The 13,407-nt window shown below is 36.2% G+C and overlaps 2 protein-coding genes across 3 annotated transcripts in view; both read right to left on the minus strand.

The window, feature by feature from the left end:
- Nucleotides 1-6,317, minus strand: part of si:zfos-2326c3.2 (misshapen-like kinase 1) — a 108,506-nt gene extending 102,189 nt beyond the window's left edge. For both annotated transcript variants that reach the window (XM_056472875.1, XM_056472874.1), the window contains exons 1-2: nt 6,175-6,317; nt 5,751-5,816 (exon numbers count right to left, since the gene is read on the minus strand). In XM_056472875.1, coding sequence (XP_056328850.1) covers nt 5,751-5,816; nt 6,175-6,231 — 123 coding nt within the window. In that variant the 5' untranslated portion in view covers nt 6,232-6,317. The remainder of the gene's footprint in view (nt 1-5,750; nt 5,817-6,174) is intronic.
- A 2,686-nt stretch (nt 6,318-9,003) lies between these two features.
- Nucleotides 9,004-13,407, minus strand: part of il1rapl2 (interleukin 1 receptor accessory protein-like 2) — a 753,881-nt gene continuing 749,477 nt past the window's right edge. Inside the window, exon 10 of the mRNA XM_056471803.1 lies at nt 9,004-10,480. Coding sequence (XP_056327778.1) covers nt 9,795-10,480 — 686 coding nt within the window. The 3' untranslated portion in view covers nt 9,004-9,794. The remainder of the gene's footprint in view (nt 10,481-13,407) is intronic.

Below are 13,407 nucleotides of genomic sequence, written 5' to 3' on the forward strand. Positions count from 1 at the left end.
ACAATTTTCCCCATTCAAAACTATACGAGTGACACGTCTTGTGTATTCTATAGTCTTTGTTCACTCTCTCAGAGCATGTGGCACTCCTTGAAAATAATCCTGCTCCAGCACACCTCTCTGTAATTATCAAGTAATTGTGAACACCTTGTTTGGCTGGTTCAGGTGTGTTTGATTGGGGCTGGAGCTGAAATCTGCAGGATGGTAATCCTCTAGGAGAATGGTTGGTGATCCCTGACCTCAATCTTGTAAGACAATACTCAAAAAGGTATGAAGACAAAAAGTATGCCTTTGAATTGTTTCTGAAGTTTCTTTCAGATATACATTCACAATAGTGCTACCAAGTCGAAATAAACAATTCAAATTGAAAATGAGTAGGCTATATTAACAATGTTTAAAAAAAAAAAGCAAAGAAAGTCAAACCAGCTTTCAGCCAGTTATTTTCACACAAGTTTATTTATAAACTAATTTCGAGAGGATCACGTGCTTATGATTGCTTGCAGCCGGTCGCACGTTATTCAATTTATGATTCATAAATCAGATAATTCCTAAGCCTCTATAAATACCCTAAGTTCCATATAACAGCCATCTTTGTTTTAAGAATCCCCCCTTACACCCCTATTCCTCCTCCTTTCCTAGATGGGTGGCACAGTGGCCCAGTGGTTAGCACTGTTGCCTCACAGCAAGAACGTCACTGATTCTAGTCCTTACCAAGCCAGCCGACATTTCTGTGCGGAGTTTACTAGTTCTCCCCATGCTCACATGGGTTTCCCCTGGGTTCCCCGGTTTCCTCCCACCATCCAAAAACATTAATTAATTAACTTAACTTAATTAACTTAAGTTAATTGACTAATCCAAATTAGGCATGTGACTATAACCATTTTCAAGGTATACCGAGGTTTGGAAAAGTCAAGGTTTTAAAGCCGCCAAAATTTTCTGTAATACTATTCCTAAGGTATGTGTAAGATTTTTTATTTACATTTTTTTTATGTGTCTTAGGACAACAGTATCTCCAGCAGAAAAGATACCAACAAAGATGCCATTTTAAATTGTAAAGAAATCTGTTTTTGAAACTAAAAAAAGACAGCAAAAGTCAATGATTCGTTGTAATTATTTAGCCTAACATATTTACAGCTCCAAAATATTATAAATCTTTCAAAAAATAAAATATATTGTTTTCAAAAAGGGAAGAGAAACTCGTTTTTTACCTAGACATTTAAAAAGAGAATTTATTTTAGAGCAGTGAGCACAATACCTTGATACCATGAAACCATGAAATTTTTATCCAAGGTTATCATACCGTCAGAATCTTATACCGGCCCATGCCTAACTTAAATCAACACCATAGACATGCTCCTAGTAAATAGTTATCACTTAAGAGCAATCACTATCTGTTCATTAGCTACAACAGCAGGGGAGTTCTCAAGATCTACCTGAAACAATTCCTCAGATAAAAATGATGCATTCCAAAAATCTAAGATCCCATGAATGCCAATGCATCAATGCTTCAAAACACTGTCAGAGAATCTCAACACAGTGGAACATCGAAATGCTAAATAGGCAGCACGGGTTTCTAAAATGTTTCTGCAGAGCAACACAGAAGTATAAATACTCAAAATAGCTTTGGCTTCATGAAACAGAATGCAGTATGAGATATGGTGATCAATAATCCAGAATTATAAATTAAGCCACTGCACACGACTAACGACAAGCAACAGACTGGAAGTCATTAATTTCCAATGGAGAGTAGTCCGGGAGCTGCATGGAGTTCCGATCATCTCCCTATGTGTAAAATTCGGATCCGATTTGAGCTTTTCAAGCAAATGTAACACAAAGTATGTACCAAATGCTGATATTTTCTTGCCTATATATTATATACACTTGGTAAAATATCAAAATAGTTTTTAAAAAGTTTTTATACACACACACACACACACACACGCACATTTATAATTTATAATAATTAATATTAAATAATTTATAATATTTATGTTTATATACATATACGTTTAAAAAATATATATAAATAAAACTTTTCAAAGAGAACATTTATTCATATGGACTTTTTAAATAAATAAAAAAAAACATGTACTATTTTAAGGAATCGACCCAGCTTTAGTACAATTTTTGTATAATTATAGACATGCACAATATTCGACTGTTTTTTATTTTAAAGGAAAAATAATTTATGCTGTCATGCACACGTTTTGACAGCTAAAATGCTGGTGATTTGATGCTTAGCAAAAGTTGCAGACACCTTTGCCGATATAAAAAAAATAAATTTAATGCAAAATTAATTTAAACACCCAGTTATTCCTTACCGATTAAGAAAATTGAATAGGCCTAGGCTATTATAATAAGGAAAACCGCTCTAAATGTAACACTTAATAAATAACTGAAGACTGTTGATACATGAACGTGTAAAGGCTGCAGCCCACAACAAAGGTGTAAAAGTTATTGGATATCATATTTAACAAGCTGTTTACTATGAATTTAATGTAATTTTGATCATGTGGATAATTGAATATTAATCAAATGATGTCATTACGCTGCTGTGCCATCAGCCAATCATTGGATTGCTGATCATGATTTAGAGGATCGATAGATCTGTCCTTCACAACACATGCATCAATCTCAGATCAGTTCATCCAGATATTTTAATCTGATTCGCGAACTTGTTTGTAGAACCAAATTAGCCAGAGATCAGTTATCAAGATTAAAAGATCCAGTCAAATCATCTTAGATCTTAGATTAATGTACGAAGAACAGACCCCTGATGCGTATAAAACCCTCACACAGTCACAGGCCTCAAAAACACTTGCGAAATGATCATTTATAATCCAGACTCAACATTGTTTAAACTTGTGTTGTGACTATTGCAAATGATCACATATTGATGCTGAAACGATATATTGTGCAGCCCTACTTCATTGTTACTAGCAACAAGCTTTTTTCAAAGCAACAAACTTAATAAATATTAGTAGTGTGCCCTTCTACTACATCCCATCAATCACTCTCTTTCTACCTAGCAAGAATACTACTGTTAAGCAGTGGTATGTAATGTTCAATTTAAAACAAAACAACCACTAGAAATCGTATTTTTTAAATATCGATATGGTGTTTTTGAGAATCGATACACAGTATTGAGAAACTAAATATTACAATACTCACGTGTCACGTGTATTCTACATCCCCAGTTAATAGGGTTGGGCGATGGACGATGGCATCGTCGTCATAGGTGGCGGTGAATTAGTTATTTATGAATAATTAATTAATTCATAACGAATTCATTATTTGTAGCCTACCGTCTCAACTACCTGACCCGCATGGTCTTAGTTTTACCCATAACCAAATCATAAATAAATAAAGATAACATACACAAAAAAATGCCACCTGTCAATCACTTTCTGCAGGACTCTGGCATGAATAGGCAGAGTGACCTGTGTCCTTATAATGGCGACATAATGTCGGCAAACTTTGATGGTAAAAAAGGTGCACAACCAACAGGAACCAACAAACAGTATCTGAGGTTTTCGCTAAAATTACTAAGTACAAGCGTGAAAGCGAAAGATTGAAGCAGTGTATTGACCTGCTGACTGCCTGGCACCGCTGTCACAGTATGAGTATGAGTCTGTGTCTGTGTGTGGGTGTGGTCAAGTGATGTGTGTTTTCAGCGGTAGTGTGGACGGAGGGCTGTTCAGAAATGCTAGGTGAAACGCTAAGGTGGATGTGGATTGTTTTAGTTCTAAAATGCCATTTAAAAACTAAGACATATAAGTGTAAACGAGGCCTTGTATTTTTTGCGAGCAAATTTGCGATGGGGGCGAGGTGGAGGATCGTGATGCTGGCTCAGAGATCAGAGATGGACGATGGAATCGCCTATAGGCGACCCTACTAGTTACAAGGACTTGGTATATCACAGATCTCTCTTTTAAATTAATATATTCTAGATCACAGGTGTCAATTCCAGTTCGTGGAGGGCCACAGCTCTGCACAGTTTAGTTCCAACCCTGCTCCAACACACTTAACTCTAGGTTTTAAGCAAGCCTGAAGGACTCAATTAGTTTGATCAGGTGTGTTTAATTAGGGTTGGAACTAAACTGTGCAGAGTTGCGGCTGTCTAGGAACTGGAATTGACACCCGTGTTCTAGATGCTAAATTTTAACTAACTAAATTAACAAAAAAATTATAAATTAAAACTTTAAATAAATAAATAAATTTTAACTTTTTAGTTAAATAAACTTTAACTATAAGCATGGATAATTTTTTTTTTAAAGTACACACAAATTAATGTTAGGAAAAAATATAAAATTAAATTATAATAAAGAATGAAAAAAAATCAAGAGAAATCTAATATATATATATATATATATATATATATATATATATATATATATATATATATATATATATATATATATATATATATATATATATATATATATATATATATATAGAAATTTTGTTTGATGTCGTTTGTAAAGTTTTTTTTTTGCAATACTTCATTAGAATTTAAATGCATTATCTTTCTATTCCTAATGGCAAATCTCTTATTTCAATTAACATACCTGTCTAATAACACAGTTTTGTTCAAGTGCAACAAAATTTATTGTCCATATTCACTGACTTTTTTGTTTATGTGTGAACTATGCCTTTAAGAAGGAACTATCTTAATAGATGGCTTAGTCCCTTAATTAATCCGGGGTCGCCAAAGCAGAATGAACCGCCAACTTATCCAGCATTTGTTTTATGCAGCGGATGCCCTTCCAGCTGCAACCCATCACTGGGAAACACATACACACTTATTCACACACACATACACTACGGACCATTTAGCCTACCCAATTGACCTGTACCGCATGTCTTTGGACTGTGGGGGAAACCAGAGCACTCGGAGGAAACCCACACGAACGCAGGGAGAACATGCAAACTCCACACAGAAATCCCAACTGACCCAGCCGAGGCTCGAACCAGCGACCTTCTTGCTGTGAGGCGACAGCACTACCTACTGCACCACTGCGTCACCCCTATGTCATAACAACCACCATAATTTCTAAAAACATGTTATCATATCAGTAATGTGGTGCAATATCACATTGTCACAATTTAAAGTCCTGAAATAGAAGAACTACACGCTACACAACTTGGGGTTCGTCGCATTAAAAGGGAACACCCTACGTGTTGTGCTACTTTTACCACAGGCTTTTAGAAGAAAGCAAGAAAAAAAGAGAGAGAAAAAAAAGCTCTTATTTGTAGATATTACACAAGATGAGTCACAGTAAGACTACTACGGTCAAGTGACTTGTGCAAAGCAACTGTAACAGATCCACCCTGACCTGAATCAAACACACATGTCTGTGTCACACATACCACACCACAGGGTGTTTGTGCTTAGATCACACATCTTTAAAGATCCGATATTTATGAGAAACACGCTGTGACCTCCGTGAGGAAGTGAGCTCCACCCAAAAAGTGTGTCAAAAGACCAAAAGCACACTTTTAGGTTTCATTAGCGAAACTTTCCCACAAGCTTTTTGTTAATGTTACTTAACTAATGAACTGCTCAATGTCATAAATAAACACTAACTAAACAGATAAATAAATTACTGAATAACACTGAATTTGACCCTTTACATAGATAAATAAATAAATAAATAAATAAATAAAATTCTTAACAACATTCTATTGAAACATTGAATTAAATAAATAAATAAATAAAGTAAACAAACAATCCAAGCAACACCAGCACAAACCTTGTAAACTTGTCCATAGGTCCCATTGCCGACCACCTCTATGAGCTCGAATATCCCCGCAGGATCCTGAAGTAAAGCATACATAAGCACATATAAGCATTCAATAAAGCCATGATGTCCACAATGTTATCTAAAGTTGGCAGGCTGCCGTGATTTGAGACGCGCTCATGTTTTCACTCTGCTTAAACATCTGTGACAGTTTCATTTCACTTTTATATGCGATTGGCAAGTGATGAAAAGTACAATAATGTATTTTCCCGACACACGACAACAGAGTTTAACGACTACTCTAAACTTAAAATGGCTCACAGTAAAGTTTATCGCTATTAAACCTGACACACAAACTTTGTGTCAAGCCTCGACCAATCGCTGCTATTGAAAACATGCAAAAACTAGAAAACAAACACACTATTACTTTACTTACCCGTAAAGAGGCGAGGTCGATGTTGCTCAGACTTGTTGTAGTGAAGTCTCTCGCCATTTTAATGAGCTCTTCTACCAATATCACAGTTTCTTAACTGATCATGGTTTGAGGAACAGTATGTCTGCCCATCTTCAGCTCCTCGATAGCGCATACAATCCTACTAAAGTGAAGGCTTCGCTCATGAATGTTAATAACATAACGGAACTCTCGCCCACTAGTTGGAACTGACTTGCTAATATCAGTAAATGGGCGTTCCTAACGGTTAAATAAGCCAATCATTGCACAGTGCAAACTTTGCTGCTAAATTATTAATGAGCGTATGTTCCAAGACAGTCCCGTCAAGTTTCACTGGCGACTCCAGAGTGTGACCTAATTAATATTAATACGCCAATCCTTTACTATAGTAGGATTTGTCGTTTCTCAGGACAAACACAGGAAACCCGGAACACGAGTGAAAAGTGAAAAGCTGCTCTTTCCTCTGCTTACAACAAAGCCCCTCATCGTACATTAGACAGGGTTTATACACAATTTACTACAAAAATTCCATGACTTTTCCAAGACTTTGGAGTCAATTTTCATGACCTAATGTTTCACGTAATGTCTACGTATACGTGGTAAATCATAAGAAAAACAATGAACGTATAAATGTATTACAGCATTTCATAAAACACGCAACAATAGTTTCAGTTTATTTTTATATCTTTGTAAAATACATGATGCTAACACTAAATATGTGAGAGCATGTTTTGGCCAAGAAAAGAAGTAAAAACAACAACCTCCATTCCAGTATACAGATATCTGTCAACTATTTTAGGAGCAGTTAATAATTTGTTAAACTAGTATAGTAGGTAAAACTACTTCTGTTGAAAAGCTGCGATCACACTGCACTTTTCACTCGATAGCCTTCCATGCGACAGACCAGACCCACATGGAAAAAACCTATATGCGGATTTATGCACATATGTGAAACCTATGCAGTATATATGCACATATACTGTATGATAATATGCTGCATATATGTGTACAGTATATATGCCACATAGGCAAAATTGAGGTGCATATATGTGCAAATTCAGGCCATATATGTCTCCTGTATTTCTTTCCACATATAAGTCCAATATGTACATGCAAGATATGTCTCCTATATAGCTTATATCTCACTTTGGCAACTGTCACATGATGCCTAGCTCATATTTTCTATTATCAATGCAACAACTAAGAACTAACAAAAAAAAATGCTAAAAACATATGTAGCCTATGTGCGAACACTTGAAATTAGTATCACATGTAATTGTTATAGAATTTAACTATGGCAAATAAATGAGAGGAGATGGAAAGCTATCTACATTTTTTTCTGAAACATTTACAATGTCAATACTTTCTTGTATAAAGATAGTGGAATAGAAGGAGATAACATAATAGTTTGTAGCTATTTTCATTTTGTTTGTTTTCTGTTCAGTTTTTTGTCTATTTTTTTCTTGTACTATTTGATTGTTCTTACGTAAATAAAAAAATGTACATTTCTACATGGGCTTTTATTTATGTTGTCTAGCAGTTATCCTATATTATATGTACTTGTATGCACGTATATATGCACACATTTAAGTACACATATATGTGCATATATGTACATATAATATAGGAAAACAGCCAATTTTATATATGTCACATACAGTTCAAGTCAGAATTATTAGCTCCCCTTTGATTTTTTTTTGTTTTTGTTTTGATTTTTTAAATATTTCCCAAATGATGTTTAACAGAGCAAGGAAATTTTCACAGTATGTGTGATAATATTTTTTTTCTTCTGGAGAAAGTCTTATTTGTTTCATTTCGGCTAGAATAAAAGCACTTATAATTTTTTTAAAAACCATTTTAAGGTCAAAATTATTAGCCCCTTTAAGCTATATTTTTTTCGATAGTCTACAGAACAAACTTGCCTAATTACCCTAACCTGCCTAGTTGACCTAATTAACCTAGTTAAGCCTTTAACTGTCACTTTAAGCTGTTTAGAAGTGTCCTGAAAAATATCTAGTCAAATATTATTTACTGTCATTATGGCAAAGATAAAATAAATCAGTTATTAGAAATGAGTTATTAAAACTATTATGTTTAGAAATGTGTTGAAAAATCTTTTCTCCATTAAACAGACATTGGGGGAAAAATAAACAGGGGGGCTAATAATTCTGACTTCAACTTTATATTAAATATCTATATTAAAACATATATGTTTATGTAGGTTCTTTCTGTGTGGGGAAACGCAAGCACGTGCGACAAGTTTTGCTTTTGACTGCATTCGAAAGTTCAAGCTTGGTGAATTCTTACCTGCGAAATCATATCACGTGATTGCGTTAGACTAGAAGATAATTTAAAATAAGAAATTTTAAATATGGAGCAATCGCTCACTTTTATTAATGTCTAATCATATTATTTATTATACCACCTCTTTTCACAGCGCAGTACGACAGAATTTTGCAAGCTCTAGCGTGACCGCAGCTTAAGTCACTTTAGACAAAAACGTCTGCTAAATGACTAATGTAAATTTAATTTCCATGACTTTTCCAAAACCTTGAGGGTTTTTCTATTTTTCCAAAACTTTTCCAGGCCTGGAAAATGCCATGTCAAAATTCCAGAACTTTTCGAGGTTTTTATGACCGTATGAACCCTGATTATAAGACACAAAACTGGACCTTTATTAGTTTCATACAGCATTCAAACATATTGTTGATGTGTCCTAAAGTAAAAGGCATCTCTCGCATTTTATTACTCATATATTTATTTATTTAGTTGGTCTGATAACATTAGTTATAATACAAATAATTTATACGCTAATTCAAAATCCCAAAACTCTGTGAATCAGACAAGCTGCTTGGATTTGTGAATATTTTGTTAAATAACAGCTCAGATATTTGTAAGTCACTCTCCCACACATCACTGCATGTATCTGAAGAGAAAAATGGCATACTAGACGTGAGTATACAAAATGAAATCACTGATTTTAGTGATCTGTCATTTCTTTAAACTAGAGTAAGAGGGCAACATTGCATACAAATTCGGTAAAATGATCATAAATATCAATAAATGTCAACGATCAAACTGTCGATCTTTGACAGCACTGAAATGCTGGGTATGAAAACGATCAAAACATAACATCCAAAATGACTTGGAAATAATTAAGTTGAATGACAAGTATCAAAAAAATGTACACCTCCTTCTACCTGGCTACAAACCATAATAAAATGTGCTTATTAGATCTGACAAGTATTTATTTTGCATAAATAGAACATAATATTCTTTAAAGCTCTGAGCTGCTGTGTCTTTACATTATTGTGCTATAACAACCAAAGACATAAATGTCAAATAAAACCTTCAATGTTGAAGATGCAGATGCAGTGAATAACTGTACATAGTATAATAACCTTGAAATTCAAGTAGGAAAACAATATCAGTAGCTCTTCATCGGTCAGAACGAAGTATGAAAACACTAAAGGCTGGAAGAAAGCAAGATAAACCATCATGTTTCTTTTTAAACCGTAACTAGATGAAATCATGCAGATAAAAAGGAGGGAAGGGGGGGGGGGTGGAATGAAATCAGCAAAGCTGGGCAATTGCTGTGAGGTGTTCTACCAGATATCACTGGAAAGTTCTTGTCCAGACAGCGGTACGAAAGAGCTGTTCAAGTGAATCTCTTTCTTGCCTTTCCCAATGTTATTCTGTGTCAGTCGGCCATTCAGAAGTGTCATAGGCAAATTACAGTACATGTGACGGCCATTAAGCGTTGCTATTGCAGTAGTGGGCAGCTCATATTCGTAGCTCCGGCAGAAATGACGCATTTGCATGTGACTAGGCTCATTATAGTCTGGTATTTCAACCTGAGTAGGTGCTAGCGATGCAGATGTCGCTGTCATCGCAACTGTGGACACAGCCTGCAGGTCACCAAACAACCCTTGCTCTCCTGAATCTAGAACTTGTCGGCGAGACATGGTCTCTTTTTTCTTAGCTGGCATCTCGTAGCGGACCTGCTTCCAGAACTTGGATTTCAGCTGGTTGCTTTTGGGGCCCTGCCATTTGATGAGAGTCAGCACTCGGATGGTGTGTTTGAGGTCTTCTACCTCCTGGTAGTTGATAACGGTGCGCAGGTCCGGGCATTCGATCATGATCACCTTGATTTCACCAGTCACCAGCATGCTGTGCAGTCGCGGCTCGAACTGGAAGATGCTCCAACCACGACGGGCCACGAACTCGGGGGTCAACACAATAATGAGACGCCTGCTCTGCTCCACGCTCCGGGCCAGGTCCTCGATATATGCTGGAAACAGACAGAAATGACAAATGACTACGGATGCCATGCGCAATGTCACACAGACACACACAGATATCGAATAAATGGGGTGATTCAGACAAAAAGCAACATAAATCATTTGTGAAAAACAGTGACATCTAATCTGAAATGACAAATAAATAGGTGAAGGTTTAGCACAACGTGTCAGTGCAGACCAAGCATCAACCTCCCGCTCTCCCTCGTGAAGCCAATTTGGAAGTAACTGAAACTGCAATTCATCGACTCGCCTTTGTGGGCTTGCTACAGGAAGTCCAGATGTTCACTGACTGCAATGCTAAGTTGGCTAATTTTACAGCTGATAAAAACATGTTTACAGCCTGGTACAAAAGTTGGTTTTGGTGCATATAGCTAGTATTACCCTAAAAATATAATTTTTTATAACTTATCCATTTAGTTTTTTAGTAAGTTATATTAAGTCTGCATAATTAAGGGTGTGGCCACTTGAGTTACAGCTAAGTCTCGCTGGTCGCCGTCACTTCACCTCAACTGATTCCGGCTGATTAGCCGCTGAACTTTGCAAATACATCGTATTTTTGTTTTGTTTTATGTGGCTTTACACAGTCAATTGCTTTTGGGAATTATTTTCTACAATTATCAGATAATACCAACAGAGTCTGGAGGCAGACATGATGCAGTCTCAGACAGATGCAATCTCAGGCCGTGCATGTGCATCTATATCGATGCAAACTCAGCTGCTCACGCGCATTTAAACACATGTATTTTCGTGCACGCGCACGTTGCGGCGGGTCAAAGACAGAATTACGCCAAAATACGGTTTACAAACTAAAAGTACGACAGACAAAACAAATACCTATGTATCTATACACATAATTATGTCACGAGGTATGCTGTAAACTCCTATTATAAAAAGATTCGGGTCGCGGCCAGGATTTTATTTAAAATAATAACCGATAGGCATTTCTAATATTGTCTTAATAACTCATTACTTCACACGTCTAAAATGTGTTTATATTGGCAAAATGCATGACATGTTAATGTTAATGCACTATTAAATAAAACTTTCTACACATTTCTCCCACATAAAATTTTTTTTATATTTATATAGACACGTTATAGTGCTTTACAATTTTAGTAGTACAGTATTACACCATTTATATTACAGTATTTAAAACTTTTATTAAAATACATGCTACAGCTAGAAAATATTTTAGTTGACTTAGTTTTATTAACTACATTGAAACTGAAAAAACACCCATTTATATTTCTTCATCACAAAATAAACAGACACATAAAACTGTATGACTTATTAAATGATTACCAAGGACCTGTTTTGATTCCTTTATTGCAGAAAGAAAAACACAATAAATGTATTTAAAACATTCAAATCAAGAATTATATTTATAATGATTTCTAATCACAGTGCAGTGGTTAGCACGTTCGCCTCACAGCAAGAAGGTCACTGGTTCAAGCCTCGGCTGGGTCAGTTGGCATTTCTGTGTGGACTTTGCATGTTCTCCCAGTGTTTGCGTGGGTTTCCTCCGGGTGCTCCGGTTTCCTTTACAAGTCCAAAGACATGTGGTACAGGTGAACTGGATAAACTAAATTGTCTGTAGTGTATGAGTGTGTGTGTGAATGAGTGTGTATGGATGTTTTCCAGTGATGGGTTGCAGCTGAAAGGGCATCCGCGGTGAAAAACATATTCTGAATAAGTTGGCGGTTCATTCCACTGTGGTGACCCCAGATTAATAAAGTGACTAAGCCAAAAAGAAAAAGAATGATTTAAAAGGATTTATAATGCTTCTGTCACAATAAATGCTAGTATGTTTCCATAACACACAGCAGTTGGTGTAGATGTGGATGTCTGATGAGTGTAGATGTGAGTGTAGATGTGGAGGTCTGATGAGTGTAGATGTGAAGGTCTGATGAGTGTAAATGTGGACGTCTGATGAGTGTAGAGTTGGAGGTCTGATGAGGGTAGATGTGGATGCCTGATGAGTGTAGATGTGGATGTCTGATGAGTGTAGATGTGGAGGTCTGATGAGTGTAGATGTGGAGGTCTGACGAGTGTAGATGTGGAGGTCTGATGAGTGTAGATGTTGGAGGTCTGATGAGTGTAGATGTTGGAGGTCTGATGAGTGTAGATGTGGAGGTCTGATGAGTGTAGATGTGGAGGTCTGATGAGTGTAGATGTGGAGGTCTGATGAGTGTAGATGTTGGAGGTCTGATGAGTGTAGATGTGGAGGTCTGATGAGTGTAGATGTGGAGGTCTGACGAGTGTAGATGTGGAGGTCTGATGAGTGTAGATGTTGGAGGTCTGATGAGTGTAGATGTTGGAGGTCTGATGAGTGTAGATGTGGAGGTCTGATGGGTGTAGATGTGGAGGTCTGATGAGTGTAGATGTTGAGGTCTGATGAGTGTAGATGTGGATGTCTGATGAATTTAGATGTGGAGGTCTGATGAGTGTAGATGTGGAGGTCTGATGAGTGTAGATGTGGAGGTCTGATGAGTGTAGATGTGGAGGTCTGATGAGTGCAGAAGTGGATGCCTGAGGAGTGCACATGTGGACATCTGAGGAGTCAATGCAGATGTTTTATGACTGAGTGATCCACCTGTAAGGATAAATTGAAGAGACAGATGTAAAAATCATATAATTTTTGCATTCCACATATCTCTTGTGTCCATGTATTTATTATTGTCTTTTGTTAACAACATTCAAATTACTTTCCAACTGTTGTATGACAGTCCCTATAAAGATAAATTTATAGAATAATGTTAAGTAACACGTAAACAAATGATATAAAGCAGGTCACCTGCAAACTGCCGTTACTTTTCAAATCAACACCCCAAAACAGAGCTAATAAAATATTCATGGTTTTCCTTATTGTCTAAACAAATGAATTAAGATACCCAATTATGAAAAACTTGTTGTATCA

The sequence above is a fragment of the Danio aesculapii genome, chromosome 14 (genome assembly GCF_903798145.1).
Source record: "Danio aesculapii chromosome 14, fDanAes4.1, whole genome shotgun sequence".
Classification (NCBI taxonomy): Eukaryota; Metazoa; Chordata; class Actinopteri; order Cypriniformes; family Danionidae; genus Danio; species Danio aesculapii.